The sequence below is a fragment of the Macaca thibetana genome, chromosome 15, assembly GCF_024542745.1.
Source record: "Macaca thibetana thibetana isolate TM-01 chromosome 15, ASM2454274v1, whole genome shotgun sequence".
NCBI lineage: Eukaryota > Metazoa > Chordata > Mammalia > Primates > Cercopithecidae > Macaca > Macaca thibetana.
In genome coordinates this window covers 109,562,709-109,579,280 of record NC_065592.1, presented here as the reverse complement: position 1 = coordinate 109,579,280, position 16,572 = coordinate 109,562,709, and the positions used below count along the sequence as shown (strand labels likewise).

Below are 16,572 nucleotides of genomic sequence, written 5' to 3'. Positions count from 1 at the left end.
TGAAACACCGTCTCTACTAAAAATACAAAAAATTAGCTGGATGTGGTGGTGCATGCCTGTAGTCCCAGCTAGTCAGGAGGCTGAGGCAGGAGAATCCCTTGAACCCGGGAGGCGGAGGTTGCAGTGAGCCGAGACCACGGCACTGCACTCCAGCCTGGGCAACAGGGCAAGACTTCGTCTCCAAAAAAATAATAATAATAATTGGTAAATACGTACTGAATGAATATGTATGTGCAAGTGAAGCTAGCTAGTGGGAATGCCAAGACAGGAACACTTCAATCACAAGATGTGATCCAACAGGGACAGAACATTACAGCAAGGTGGACTTTAAAGTCACATGAGGAGTGGAGTTCTGGCTCTTCTTAGTGTTGTATTCTAGGGAAAGCAACTCACTGACTCTAATCCATAATTATCTACCCTGCAACACTGTCATCAAGAATTAATTAGGTCCATTATGTAATCCACAGAGAACAGTGCCCAGCTCAAAGTGAGCAATGCCTCTCACACTACATCATAAACCTCCCCGTGTTTCTCACATTTCTGACTTGAGGACGTATTACATCCACCATGTACGTCAAAAGGACGTAGAATTTCTTTCCTTCTAAAAAGCAGTTAATAAATCCATGAAGCCCCTAACAATGGGTACTGCTTTTAAATGAAGGTCATTCAACAATTTCTTTTCCTTTTTCCTGCCATCAATATTGGCCTAGATCAATGTTCTTCAAACTTTTGGTCAAGAAGCATCAAGGGTTATGAAATCAGTATCGGGTCATGAACACCACTCACCATGAACAGCATAGTGAATATGGACTGTACAGAATAATAATACAGTAGTCCCCCTTTATCAATGGGGGAAATGTTCCAAGACCCTCGGGGATGTCTGAAACTGAGAACAGTACCAAACCTTAAATACAGTGTTTTATTTCCTACACACACATACCTATGATAAAGTTTAACTTATAAACTAGGCACAGTAAGGGATTAACAAGGACAACAATACAATAAATCAACTGAAACTACATAGTGTAATAAAAGTTATGTACTACACTGTATTGTTACAGTTGATTTATCATATTGTTGTCCTTGTTAAACCCTTAGGCCAGGCGCGGTGGCTCACACCTGTAATCCCGACACTTTGGGAGGCCGAGGCAGGAGAATCGTCTGAGGTCAGGAGTTCAAGACCAGCCTGGCCAACATGGTGAAACCCCATCTCTGTTAAAAATGCAAAAATCAGCTGGGTGTGGTGGCAGGCGCCTGTAATCCCAGCTACTTGGGAGGCTGAGGCAGGAGAATTGCTTGAACCCAGGAGGTGGAGGTTGCAGTGAGCCAAGATGGCGCCACTGCACTCCAGCCTGGGTGACAAGAGCTAAACTCTGTCTCTCAAAAAAAAAAAAAGTTACGTAAATGTGATCTCTCCATTTCTCTCAAAATATCTTATTGTACTATACTGTAACTGAAACTGTGGAAAGTCAAAGGGGGGTGCTATTGTATGTATTCTTTCATGAGATGTGTTTCACTGTGTGTGTGTGCGTGCGTGTGTGTGCATATCCATAGGCATATACACATGTACACATATACATAATGTATTTCTGGTCAAAGATGTTAGAGAAACACTGACCTAACTGCAATAGATAAACCAAGGACAGGTAAGCGTGGCCCTGATGGGCAAACACACTGCTGCCTCACTAGTTCTGCCATTTTGAATCAAGAACTTGAAGAAGTTTAGGGGTTGGGGAAAGAGGTGTAAGTGGCAAGGAGGATGGACATACGAGGGTGGGGCAGAATGAGGGAGGCTGAGTGTGTGGGCGTCCATGCACGCCTGCTCACAGGGCTAAACACACATGTTGTTCCTTTCCCGCCTAGTTCACATCTCTTCCAATAATGACTACGACAGCCTAGAAATGGGAAACTATAGGATTCTTTACAACATCAAAGGGGAATATGCATTTTATTTTGGGTTCTAATGTCATTACATTATGCAATTAGTCTTTGACTTTAAAAAATCTTAAAAGTAAATATTACATTAGCTAATAATACAGTCAATCTAAAGCAAACCTCAGCCATGCTCCTTGGGAGGCCCTAGGATGATAAAGAACTAAAACCATGGTTCCTGCTCTTGAGAGTCGTGCTGTCTTCCAGGGCATCAGACAGTGAAGTAAGTGGATCACAGGGAGACGCTGGAGGCCATGGAGACACTCCCAGCAGCTCCTACCTCAGCACAGTAAGGCTATTTCAAAGGAGAATGAGTGTGAAAGGAATCCTGCCACAAAGTGCCTTCAGGCACTGTTAGTAACAGGACCCGGCTACCACCATGAGGTATAGTTGTGGAAGATGAAACAGGAAATGAGATGGACAGCAGACAGGAGCTCGATGAAGGAATACCTCCCCAAAGTGCCCCCACATTCATCTCCACCTTGGATAAAACCAAAATGGCACCCTTAAATAAAGTCACAGGGGCCAACATCAAAGGCAAAGTCACAGCAGGATTCAGACTCTCAAGAATGACTTTACAACACGGAAACAGCGTGTGAGTTATGAAACCGTGAAACAAAATTAACTCAGTATCATTAGTATAGCTATTTTATATTGAATTTAAAATGAAGTTATGAAAGCGATTATAGGCAAAAACAGATATTTAAATCATCTAGGAGTTGCTGTCCTCTAATACAAAGAGCTCTATTTTCCTGAAGATCTACATGGGTGCGTGCATGTGTGTGTGTGTGTGTGTATCCATACAAACCTACACACACATACCTGGACAACAGTGTAGGAAGCCATCTTTGTAATGAAACAATGAATACATTTGATAAGTTGTTCCATAAAAAAAAAAAATAGGAGAAAGGTTCATAATGTAAGCCTCTGTGAAACAATGCAAAGATTATATTTTGAGAGGACACGTTTTGGATTCTTACCGTATGCTAAAATAAAAGGATTCCAACAAGCTTTTGCCAACAGTTGATCAATTGTGGGGAATCTTTCAAAGATTGTATTAGAATCCTGTGAAAGAAAAATAAATTTTGGTCAGTAAAGGCATTATGCAACTCAGAAAGACTGAACTGACATTACAGGTTGAGGGAGCTTGAATGCTTCTTGTTTAGTATACCATTTTTAAAAGTAAGCAAAAAAGGATTAGAGAAGATCTTTAGGTAAGTAATTCAAATAAAGTTTAAAAAGCAACCACCCACCTTACTTCATCCTTAAACGAGGTCACCAAACTAAGATGTATGACATAGGTAAAATCAATTGTGTTGCAAAATTAATTCTACTCATACTTAATAGCCAATAAAGGCTTCTTTATTTAAAAATAACAAAGACTGCTTAAGAATTGAAAACAAATTATTGGTGATATATAATCCCATATCTTTATCCTGGTTTTTCATTCTAACATAAGAGAGGTTACGAACTCAGCTCCAGTAAGACTATTTCAAAGAAGAAGGTTTAAAGGGACGAGAATCTGGAACTTGTAAAAAGAAATAAAAGCACCCAAAGCATAAATGTATATATCTCTGTTTATTACTATTTTGATAACTGCATGGCAAATGACATCATACTTAGGCTGTAACAATCTAAACCCTGAAACAGAAAAAGGATCAACCAAATAGATTTAAAAACACACACACACGCTATTGTACAACTGGACCTTTTTCCACTTGTTACCTTTCATAAAAGCTCAGAAATAAAAGCAAACTAGGATAGGATAAGATGCAAGCAAGCTGACACGACAGGCACTTTCCGCTCCTGCGGCAACACGTCCCACACGTGTCCCAGCGTCAAGGCTGGTCCCAGACGTTCTGGGACCACAGAAAGGTCAAGTTCCATATGTCTCATTAAAAAAATTTTTTTAAATTAGCATTGGTTGTTCACACAGACTGTATCTTTCCTTATAGTTTCTAAAAACGTATGAACTCATACTATCAATACAAATTATTCTTCAAATTTCCTACTTACTCTCTGATTCCGGGAAGAAAAGCTTAATACAAGGACACTTTGTTAAGTGACAATTTTGCTTTTCATTTTGAAATTAAATACAAAATACTAGCTCATAATATATAAACGTGCTAAATCATAAAAATATCTATCATAAAAAAACATCAAAATGAAGAGTAAATTTTGAAAACAATAAATTATATAATAGTAAAGATACTCAAAATCTTAATATTTATAAAAAGTATTACATTTATAAGAAGAGATCGTAATATTTATCATCTCTTAGGACAGCCCACTTGAGAAGAGGGTTGAGGAAAGGTTAAGCATGTAGCAAATTCTCCAGGATTCAAGAGACACGAAGGCCTTTAAAAGAATCCCATTTACTACTTGACAACAAGCATGAAATCTTGATTATTTAAAAACAACTTGCTTGGTCAGGAAGACTCATGTGACAATACAGCTACTCAAGAAGAAATTATAATAATATAATAAATCGGAGACTAGGAAACCAGCTCTTGAGTAATCTGTCTTCCTAATCCATTGGCACTTCACTCACCACCACAAGTCCTGACTCCGGGTGGCATTCTGTCTTGGTGAAATGTGGCAGAGTCCCTGAAGTCAGAAAATAATTCCATTATTTTGGTCCACTACTTACCATCTCTTTCAAGGCTTCATACATCTTCCTCAGGAACTCCTGGAACCGAGCCAGGTGAACACAGGTGTCTTGCTGGGTTTCCAAAGTGGAAGCCTGATCCCACACAGAAAGCTTCTGCATCCAAAACTGATAATCACAAGAAAGATCTACTGAATCTTGAGCCATCTTGGAAAAAGGGAAAAGGTGATGTCCCTTCACAGCAGTCTGTCCAGCACTGAAGGAAATGTTGGGCACACATTAAATCTGTAAGAAAGGGAACAAATGGAAGCATTTCTAAAAGGCTCTTTTATCAGAGCCTTCACGACTCACTGATGGGTGAAGGGGGGATTACGAAGAACTAACATAGCACGGCTCCTATTTTGGAGTCATCTCTGAACTGTCACCAAATGTGTCGCCCAGCTGGAGCTCCACGTTTTACCATCTCAACTTTTAATCATGATACTATCATTAGGCTAGAAGTCATTACACCTCCACAGGCACAACATGCTAATTACGCACAAAAAGCACAGCTGATAATACTTTATATCTTCTTTTTAAGATTGAGCTATTTTTAAATGTTCTGAATATGAAGTTGATTTGAGTATTTTAATGTAATAGGAAATCAAAAACATCCATGAGTGTTTAATAATACTCTGTGCCTAAGAAATCTTTTTGAAGTTCTTACGTTTTATATGAATTTCTGGCTTCTCATTTAGGTGTAAAAAATCTCTATGCATTACTGTCTAACGAATTTTTTCCCCAGTTTCTCTTCATTTCTTAGAAAAAAGTAAAATAATTGATTCCACATGCAACAATTTAAGCAATCTTTTCAGATTGCTTTATATGCTTGATCTCACTTCATTCACACGAAGAAGCCATATTTTAGTAAAGTAATAATAAATTCCACTTACTGAGGAGGTATACCAGTCCTAAGCCACAGCAGATAACATCTCATAAGCCTGACTTCCTACCCCTGAAGGCCATGATGAAAAGAACAATGAAGCTACACAGTGAGCCTCAGGTGGAGCTGGCTCAGCAGCTCCAGGCGCCCCTCCCATCCCACACCCCTTCATCGCCCACAGAAGCCGGAAGCAGGAATCGCAGAGGAGGGAAAGCTGCCTCTCAACAGCTGCGGGCCTTCACAGGCTCTGACACTCCCCGGGCAGGCAGGATACTCAGCAATCTAACTTCAAAAGACTGGTGGTAAACAAAGTGAGTTTAAATCCTCAACAGCCATAATTAACAGGTAAAATGCTCCCAATTAAATACCCAAAATATCAACAAAGGCGGTTCCCATTACTAAACAAGAAAACAAGAAGAAATCTGAAACGACTGTACAATTTGGCTGCAGTGCAAAAAAATCTAGATTGGGAAAGTTTTAAAATACCTACAAAATGTGCGGTTTTCATGTTCACTTGGGCAGCACATACACTAGAACCTTTACAGTTTTGAGAAGGATCATGTCAAAATGAAAAGGAAGTTTAATAATAGAGCGAATATATGCATATTGTCAAAATGGTACTTAGCCAAAAATCTAGGTAACGTCCATGCCTCCTCATTGTCTTCCTCATCCAAGCCATCACCACCACCTGTCAAGTCCATCGCCAAAATAAATGTGTGATCTGACTTGACTGCGTGCACTTCCTCCCGCCTCGCTGCCGCCCTCCGCCTAGCCCTGGAGTGCTGCACCGTCTGCCGCCGGGCTGGGCCCGCCCTCTCCAGTTCTCTCTCGATGCAGCAGACAGAAAACACTGCAGCAAATGTAAATGAGACCAGCACACTCCCCTGGGGAAAACCGCTCGTCACAGCTTCCTTGAAAAAAATTTAAACTCCCCGTAGATACTCCCAGCTGCTTGGAGTCCTGACCCTGCAAAACATGGCTCCAGCACCCTCTCCGACAGCCCTTGTTTCCTCTCCCCGGTCACCACGGTCCAGCCCAGGCCTCTCATCTGCGCTCCCTCTCCCCGGTCACCACGGTCCAGCCCAGGCCTCTCATCTGCGCTCCCTCTCCCTGGTCACCACGGTCCAGCCCAGGCCTCTCATCTGCGCTCCCTCTCCCCCGGTCACCACGGTCCAGCCCAGGCCTCTCATCTGCTTCATGCACACCACAAATCCCCCCAGGCCTTTCTGCAGATTCCGGGTAACTATCCTGGGCTTTATTCGTTCCCTTAGTTACCGCTTCCTCTACTGCTGTGTAAATTCCCTGTCTTCCTAGAATGCAGCACACGCCTGGCAAACACTCAAAAAACACGGAATTAAGGAACAAATAATTCACCGGTATTCCTCACAGTACAGTTCTAAGTTAGACGCCACAGCAAAATGCTTCTCCAGATGAAGTGATTTAATTTTATTTTCAGGTTATTATTTTTCTAGACAAAATCGCACTCTATCTCCCAGGCTGGAGTGCAGTCGTGCGCTGTTGGCTCACTGTAACCTCCACCTCCCGGGTTCAAGTGATTCTCCTGCCTCAGCCTCCCAAATAGCTGTGATTACAGGCACATACAACCACGCCCGACTAATTTTTGTATTTTTAGTAGAGACGGGGTTTCACCATGTTGGCTAGGCTGATCTCGACCTCCTGACCTCAAGTGATCCGCCTGCCTCAGCCTCCCAAAGTGCTGGGATTACAGGCATGAGCCACTCTGCCCAGCCAGTAATTTAATTTTTAAAAGGTAATTCCCCACCAAAAAATATTTTAAAGTATTTTTATGTTGCCTGTGTGAAATTTAATTAGTAATATCTCATTTTATAAACATAATAATAGTTTATACTTGGATACATTTATACGATGCTCTTGGCAGTATACTAAATGCTTTATTCATACTGATTTAATCATTACAGCAACACTGTGAAATGGGTACTATTATCATCTCCATTTTACAGAGGCACCAAGAGATTACATAATTGCTCAAAGTAAGATTATGTAAAAAACTGAAAGGAAATAACTGCTAGGAAACAGCAGAGCTATGATTGTGGAATATGAATCCAGGGTCTGGCTCTAAAGTTTGTGTCCTTAAGGAAATAAACTGAAGAGGCGGGGCATGGTGGCTCACGCCTGTAATCCCAGCACTTTGGGAGGCCGAGGTGGGTGGATCCCTGAGGTCAAGAGTTTTGAGACCAGCCTGGCCAACATGGTGAAACCCCGTCTCTACTGAAAACAACAAAAATTAGCTGCGCGTGGTGGCAGGAGCCTGTAATCCCAGCCACTTGGGAGGCAGAGGCAGGAGGAACACCTGAACCCTGGAGGCGGAGGTCGCGATGAGCCAAGATTGCACCACTGCACTCCAGCCTGGGAGACAGAGTGAGACTGATTAAAAAAAAGAAGAAGAAAGAAAGAAAGAAACTGCAGAAACAAACTGATGAATTTCTTAAATATTTCATGTGTTACTACATGCAGATCAGTTTAGATATTTGGGAACCCAGTAAAATGAAGAACTTTTTGATAAAAGAGACAAACATTTTATTCAAATAAAATTGCAGGCCTGGAAAGTGGCTCATGCCTGTAATCCCAGCACTTTGGCAGGCAGTGACAGGAGCACCACTTGAGGCCAGGAGTTTGAGACCAGCCTGGGCAACAAACCAAGACCCCACCCCTACAAAAAAGAAATTTTTTAAATTAGCCATGCATGATGGCAGGTGCCTACAGTCCTAGCTACTCTAGAGGCTGAAGCAGGAGGGTCGCTTGGACCCAGGAGTTCAAGGCCTCTGTGAGCCGGGATAACACCACTGCAGTCCGCACTCCAGCCTGTGTGAGAGAGCCAGACTGTCTCAACAAAAAAATGCAAACAACCTTTGCTCAGCAATAGAAATGTATCTGATTGTTTTAAATGGAAACAGCTTTAGGAATCACAGAGTGCAGTGATCCTCAATATGCTGCTCCACAGCCTCTGGGGCTGGGGGGTGAAAACATGGTGCTATGGTTGTGACGACCAGGGAGGGGCGGTGGCGGCTGCCGCCAGCATCTGGTTAATCAAAGCACCTTGTGCCATCAGCCACATGTGGGATGATCACACCTGTTGGGCAAATCCAACCTTGCTGGGAAGCTGAGTCTTGACAGGTGGAACTCAGTCATCCAAAGACTCTCTTAGTGTAGATCCCTAGAGGTATCTGAGTACATGTTCTTAATAAGGTAAGGTGTTTCTCTCAGCATTTTAAACCAGTATTTTTAAATATTTCACTCCCCTCTCTTCTTCCTTCCATGGTTTCTGAGGAGAAGTTGAATGTTCTGCCCCTCTACAGGTAAGGTGCATTTTTCTTCTGGCTTCGTTCAAAATAAGAAAGCTTCCTGTATTTGTGGTATGCCGTCTGACATTAACTTGGAATATTCTCAGTAATTACTGCTTCATATAGTTCTCTTTTAAAAAATTTTTTATTCCCATAGGTTTTTGGGGAACAGGTGGTATTTGGTTACATGGTAAGTTCTTTAGCGGTGACTTGCGAGATTCTGGTGCACCCATCTCCCACTGTGGAAGACAATTTGTTCACGGACCGGGGCGGGGCAGGGAGGGCAGGGATGTGTTTTTGGGATGAGAAACTGTTCCATCCCAGACCCTCAGGCATCAGTCACGCTCTCACACGGAGCGTGCAATCTAGACCCCGCACGTGCAGTGCACACGAGGATTCATGCCCGTGAGAACCGAACGCCGCCACTGATCTGACGGGTCATACTCTCACACGGAGCGTGCAATCTAGACCCCGCACGTGCAGTGCACACGAGGATTCACGCCCCTGTGAGACTCGAACGCTGCCACTGATCTGACGGGGAGCGGAGCTCAGCCAGGCATGCTCACTGGCCTCCTACTTACCTCCTGCTGTACAGCCTGGTACCCATCTGTGGCCTGGGGCTTGGAGACCCCTGCTTTAGAGGAAAGGAAGATGTGCTATTGGGAAGGTGTGCATGAATGGCACCAAGATGCTGGCAATATTCTATTTCCTGACCTGCGTGGCAGTGACTATGTATTCACATTTTAATGACTCACCAAAGTATAAATCATGTTTATATGCTTTTCAATATGTTACTTTCCACAATTAAAAAATAGTTTTTAAATCTTCCACAAGCTGGCAAGATGGCCAAACAGGAACCGCTCCGGTCTGCAGCTCCCAATGGGATCAATGCAGAAGGCAGGTGATTTCTGCATTTCCAACTGGGGTACCCGGGTCGTCTCACTGGGACTGGTTAGACAGTGGGTGCAGCCCACGGAGGGCAAGCAGAAGCCAGGTGGGGTGTCACCTCACCCAAGAAGCACAAGGGGTTGGGGAACTCCCTCCCCTAGCCAAGGGAAGCCGTGAGGGACTGTCCCACGAGGAATGGTGCGTTCCAGCCCAGATACTATGCTTTTCCCACGGTCTTCGCAACCTGCAGACCAGAAGATTCCCTTGGGTGCCTACACCACCAGGGCCCGGGGTTTTAAGCACAAAACTAGGCGGCCTTTTGGGCAGACACCAAGCTAGCTGCAGGAGTTTTTTCATACACCAGTGGCTCCTGGAACACCAGCAAGACAGAACCGTTCACTCCCCTGGAAAGGGGGCTGAAGCCAGGGGGCCAAGTGGTCTAGCTCAGGGGATCCCATCCCCAAGGAGCCCAGCAAGCTAAGATCCACTGGCTTGAAATTCTTGCTACCAGCACGGCAGTCTGAAGTCATCCTGGGATGCTTGAGCTCGGTGGGGGAGGGGCATCCCCCATTACTGAGGCTTGAGTAGGTGGTTCTCCCCTCACAGTGTAAACAAAGCCGCAGGGATGTGCGGACTGGGCAGAGCCCACCACAGCTCCGCAAAGCCACTGTAGCCGACTGCCCCTCTAGATTCCTCCTCCTTGGGCAGGGCATCTCTGAAAGAAAGGCAGCAGCCCCAGTCAGGGGCTTATACATCAAACTCTCATCTCCCTGAGACAGAGCACCTGGGGGAAGGGGCGGCTGTGGGCATGGCTTCAGACAACTTAAACGTTCCTGCCTGCTGGCTCTGAAGAGAGCAGCAGATCTCCCAGAACAGCACTCGAGCTCTGCTAAGGGACAGACTGCCTCCTCAAGTGGGTCCCTGACCCCCGTGCCTCCTGACACCTCCCAGCAGGGGTCGACAGACACCTCATACAGGAGAGCTCTGGCTGGCATCTGGCGGGTGCCCCTCTGGGATGAAGCTTCCAGACGAAGGATCAGGCAGCAATATTTGCTGCTCTGAAACCTCCACTGGTGATACCCAGGCAAACAGGGTCTGGAAGGGATCTCCAGCAAACTCCAGCAGAGGGGCCTGACTGTTAGAAGGAAAACTAACAAACAGAAAGGAATAGCATCAACATCAACAAAAAGGACGTCCACACAAAAACCCCATCCAAAGGTCACTAACATCAAAGACCAAAGGTAGATAAATCCATGAAGATAAGGAAAAACCAGCAGAAAAAGGCTGATAATTCCAAAAACCTTGAAAGGATCACAACTCCTCTCCAGCAAGGGAACAAAACTGGATGGAGAATTAGTTTGACAAATTGACACAAGCATTTTTTAACACAATGCAAGGAAGCTAAGAACCTTGAAAAAAGGTTAGAGGAACGCCTAACTAGAATGACATAAATGACCTGATGGAGCTGAAAAACACATCATGAGAACTTCGTGAAGCATACAGAAGTACCAACAGCCAAATCGATCAAGCAGAAGAAAGGATATCAGAGACTAAAGATCAACTTAATGACATACAGCGTGAAGACAAGGTTAGAGAAAAAAGAATGAAAAGGAAAAAACAAAGCCTCCAAGAAATTTAGGACTATGTGAAAAGATCAAACCTACGTTTAATTGGTGTATGGTGTACCTGAAAGTGACAGGCAGAATGGAACCAAATTGGAAAACACTCTTCAGGATACTTCCCAGGAGAACTTCCCTAACCTACAAAGACAGGCCAACATTCAAATTCAGGAAATACAGAGAATGCCACAAAGATACTCCTCGAGAAGAGCAACCTCAAGACACATAATTGTCAGATTCACTAAAGTTGAAATGAAGGAAAAAATGTTAAGGGCAGCCAGAGAGAAAGGTCGGGCGACACACAAAGTGAAGCCCATCAGACTAACAGCAGATCTCTCTGCAGAAACCCTACAAGCCAGAAGAGAGTGGAGGCCAATATTCAACATTCTTAAAGAAATTTCAACCCAGAATTTCATATCCAGCCAAACTAAGCTTCATAAGCGAAGGAGAAAAAAAATTCTTTGCAGACAGGCAAATGCTGAGAGATTTTGTCACCACCAGGCCTGCCTTACAAGAGCTCCTGAAGGAAGTATTAAATATGGAAAGGAAAACCCGGTACCAGGCACTGCAAAAAAATACCAAATTGTAAAAACCATCGACACAATGAAGAAACGCCATCAACTAATGGGCAAAATAACCAGCTGGCATCATAATGACAGGATCAAATTCACACATAAAAATATTAACCTTAAATGTAAATGGGCTAAATGCCCCAATTAAAAGACACAGACTGGCAAACTGGATAAAGAGTCAAGACCCATCAGTGTGCTGTGTTCAGGAGACCCATCTCACGTGCAAAAACACACATAGGCTCAAAATAAATGGATGGAGGAATATTTACCAAGCAAATGGAAAGCAAAAAAAAAAAAAAAAAAGCAGGGGTTGCAATCCTAGTCTCTGATAAAACAGATTTTAAACCAACAAAGATCAAAAAAGACAAAGAAGGGCATCACATAATAGTAAAGGGATCAATGCAACAAGAAGAGCTAACTATCCTAAATATCTATGCACCCAATACAGGAGCACCCAGATTCATAAAGCAAGTTCTTAGAGACCTACAAAGAGACTTAGACTCCCACACAATAATAGTGGGAGACTTTAACACCCCACTGTCATATGAGACAGATCAATGAGACAGAAAATTAACAAGGATATTCAGGACTTGAACTCAGCTCAGGACCAAGTGAACCTAATAGACACCTACAGAACTCTCCACCCCAAATCAACAGAATATACCTTCTTCTCAGATCCACATCACACTTATTTTAAAATTGACCACATAATTGGAAGTAAAACACTCCTCAGCAAATGCAAAAGAACAGAAATTACAACAAACTGTCTCTCAGATCACAGTGCAATAAAATTAGAACTCAGGATTAAGAAACTCACTCAAAACTGCACAACTACATGGAAACTGAACAACCTGCTCCTGAACGACTACTGGGTACATAACGAAATGAAGGCAGAAATAAGTAAGTTATTTGAAACCAATGAGAACAAAGACACAACATACCAGAATCTCTGGGACACAGCTAAAGCAGTGTTTAGAGGGAAATTTACAGCACTAAAATGCCCACAGGAGAAAGCGGGAAAGATCTAAAATAGACACCCTAACATCACAATTAAAAGAACTAGAGAAGCAAAAGCAAACAAATTCAAAAGCTAGCAGAAGACAAGAAATAACTAAGAGCAGAGCAGAACTGAAGGAGATAGACACACGAAAAACCCTTCAAAAAAATCAGTGAATCCGGGAGCTGGTTTTTGGAAAAGATTAACAGAACAGACCACTAGCCAGACAAAGAAGAAAAGAGAGAAGAATCAAATAGACATATTAAAAAATGATAAAGGATATCACCACTGATCTCACAGAAATACAAGCTACCTTCAGAGAATACTATAAACACCTCTACACAAATAAACTAGAAAATCTAGAAGAAATGGATAAATTCCTGGACACATACACCCTCTCAAGACTAAACCAGGAAGAAGTTGAATCCCTGAATAGACGAATAACAAGTTCTGAAATTGAGGCAGTAATTAACAGCCTACCAAAAAAAAGCCCAGGACCAGACAGACTCACAGCCGAATTCTACCAGAGGTACAAAGAGAAGCTGGTACCATTCCTTCTGAAACTATTCCAAACAACAGAAAAAAAGGGACTCCTCCCTAACTCATTTTATGAGGCCAGCATCATCCTGATACCAAAACCTGGCAGAGACACAATAAAAAAAGAAAATTTCAGGCCAATTCCCTGATGAACATTAATGCGAAAATCCTCAATAAAGTACTGGCAAGCCAAATCCAGCAACACATCAAAAAGCTTATCCACCACAATCAAGTCAGCTTCATCCCTGGGATGCAAGGCTAGTTTGACATACACAAATCAATAAACGTAATCCATCACATACACAGAACCAATGACAAAAACCACATGATTATCTCAAAAGATGCAGAAAAGGCCCACAACAAAATTCAACAGCCCTTCATGATAAAAACTCTCAATAAACTAGGTATTGATGGGACGTATCTCAAAATAATAAGAGCTATTTATCACAAACACACAGCCAGTATCATACTGAATGGGCAAAAGCTGGAAGCATTCCCTTTGAAAACTGGCACAAGACAGGGATGCCCTCTCTCACCGCTCCTATTCAACATAGTGTTGGAAGTTCTGGCCAGAGCAATCAGACAAGAGAAAGAAATAAAGGGTATTCAACTAGGAAGAGAGGAAGTCAAATTGTCCCTGTTTGCAGATGACATGATTGTGTATTTAGAAAACCCCATCATCTCAGCCCAAAATCTCCTTAAGCTGATAAGCAACTTCAGCAAAGTCTCAAGATACAAAATCAATGTGCAAAAATCACAAGCATTCCTATACACCAATAACAGATAAACAGAGACCCAAATCATGAGTGAACTCCCATTCACAATTGCTACAAAGAGAATAAAATACCTAGGAATCCAACTTACAAGGGATGTGAAGGACCTCTTCAAGGAGAACTACAAACCGTATCTCAAGGAAATAAGAGGGGACACAAACAGATGAAAACATATTCCATGCTCACATATAGGAAGAATAAATATCGTGAAAATGGCCATACTGCCCAAAGTAATTTATAGATTCAATGCCATCCCCATTAAGCTACCATTGACTTTCTTCACAGAATTAGAAAAAACTACTTTAATGGAACCAAAATAAATCCGTATTGCCGAGACAATCCTAAGCAAAAAGAATAAAGCTGGAGGCATCGCACTACCTGACTTCAAACTACATACTACAAGGCTACAGTAACCAAAACAGCAAGGTACTGGTACCAAAACAGATATATAGGCTAATGGAACAGAACAGAGGGCTCAAAAATAATGCCACCCATCTACAACCATCTGATCTTGGACAAACCTGACAAAAACAAGCAATGGGAAAAGGATTTAATAAATTTTGTTGGGAAAACTGGCTAGCCATATGCAGAAAACTGAATTGGGACCCCTTCCTTACACCTTATACAAAAATTAACTCAAGATGCATTAAATACTTAAACATAAGACCTAAAACCATAAAAACCCTAGAAGAAAACCTAGGCAATACCATTCAGGACATAGGCATGGGCAAGGTCTTCATGACTAAAATACCAAAAGCAATGGCAACAAAAGCCAAAATCGACAAATGAGATCTAATTAAACTAAAGAACTTCTGCACAGCAAAAGAAACTATCATCAGAGTGAACGGGCAATCTACAGAATGGGAGTAAATTTTTGCAATCTATCCACTTGACAAAGGGCTAATATCCAGAACCTACAAGGAACTTAAACAAATTTACAAGAAAAAAACAACCCCATCAAAAAGTGGGCAAAGGATATGAACAGACACTTCTCAAAAGAAGACATTTATGCAGCCAACAAACGTATGAAAAAAAGCTCATCATCACTCGTCATTAGAGAACTGCAAATCAAAACCACAATGAGATACCATCTCACGCCAGTTAGAATGGCGATCATTAAAGAGTCAGGAAACAATAGATGCTGAAGAGGATGTGGAGAAATAGGAATGCTTTTACACTGTTGGTAGGAGTGTAAATTGCTTCAATCATTGTGGAAGACAGTGTGGAGATTCCTCAAGGATCTAGAACCAGAAACACCATTTGACCCAGCAATCCCATTACTGGGTATATACCCAAAGGATTATAAATCATTCTACTATAAAGACACATGTATGTTTATTGCAGCACTATTCACAATAGCAAAGACTTGGAACCAACCCAAATGCCCATCAATGATAGACTGGATAAAGAAAATGTGGCACATAATACACCATGGAATACTATGCAGCCATAAAAAAGCATAAGTTCATGTCCTCTGCAGGGACATGGATGAAGCTGGAAACCATCATTCTCAGCAAACTAATACAGGAACAGAAAACCAAACACCGCATGTTCTCACTCATAAGTGGGAGCTGAACAATGAGAACACATGGACACGGGCGGGGAACATCACACACCAGGGCCTGTCAGGGGGTTGAGGGGCTGGGGAGAGATACCATTAGGAGAAATACCTAATGTAGATGACAGGTTGATGTGTGCAGCAAACCACCATGGCACGTGTATACCTGTGTAACAAACATGCACATTCTGCACATGTATCCTGGAACTTAAAGTATAATAATAATAATAATAAACTTCTAGATACACATGTACCGTAAAGACATCACCCATAGGCAAAGAAAAAAGGAAAAAGTATGATGGTTTATAAATGTGAATCAAGATGGACAGTACTTGATGAAGACAATAAAAGTTTTCAAACTATTGAAATGTATTTCTGTTGTTTTTTTTTTTTTAGCTGAGTTCACTGTCTGAAAATATTAAAACCACCCACCAGGATGGGCAGCGACAACAGTCCTAGCACTTGCTCCCTCCTTTTCCTTCCAGTCCTCAAATAATGACTCCATTTTTCCAGTCCTGGCTTTAAGGAGGGGAAAATCCAAAACCTGCTTCCTGGACCCCTCTTACCTTTATGGCTACTGTTTTGCTCCGAGGGCTTTGTCACAAAGAGTGAGAGGCATCCAACTCGCTGCTCAGGGAAGAACAAGACAGTGTCGCACTAAAGAAGACACGTATAAGGTGGCTTCCATGCAGCTCCAAAAAATGCGTGCCTTGAAAAACGGGCTGATTCTTCAGATTTATGGTAATTTCAACTTTTTTCACAAATGTACTACTTTTTTACATCCCAGGTAATCTACAAACCTATCAGACAATTGACAGCTGACTACATTTTTTGCTCAATACC

The 16,572-nt window shown here is 42.4% G+C and overlaps 1 protein-coding gene across 3 annotated transcripts in view; it reads right to left on the bottom strand.

Moving 5' to 3' along the window:
* FANCC (FA complementation group C) overlaps positions 1 to 16,572 on the bottom strand; it is a 214,007-nt gene that overhangs the window by 144,022 nt on the left and 53,413 nt on the right. For all 3 annotated transcript variants that reach the window (XM_050762294.1, XM_050762295.1, XM_050762296.1), the window contains exons 2-3: positions 4,583 to 4,825; positions 2,913 to 2,997 (exon numbers count right to left, since the gene is read on the bottom strand). In XM_050762294.1, coding sequence (XP_050618251.1) covers positions 2,913 to 2,997; positions 4,583 to 4,747 — 250 coding nt within the window. In that variant the 5' untranslated portion in view covers positions 4,748 to 4,825. The remainder of the gene's footprint in view (positions 1 to 2,912; positions 2,998 to 4,582; positions 4,826 to 16,572) is intronic.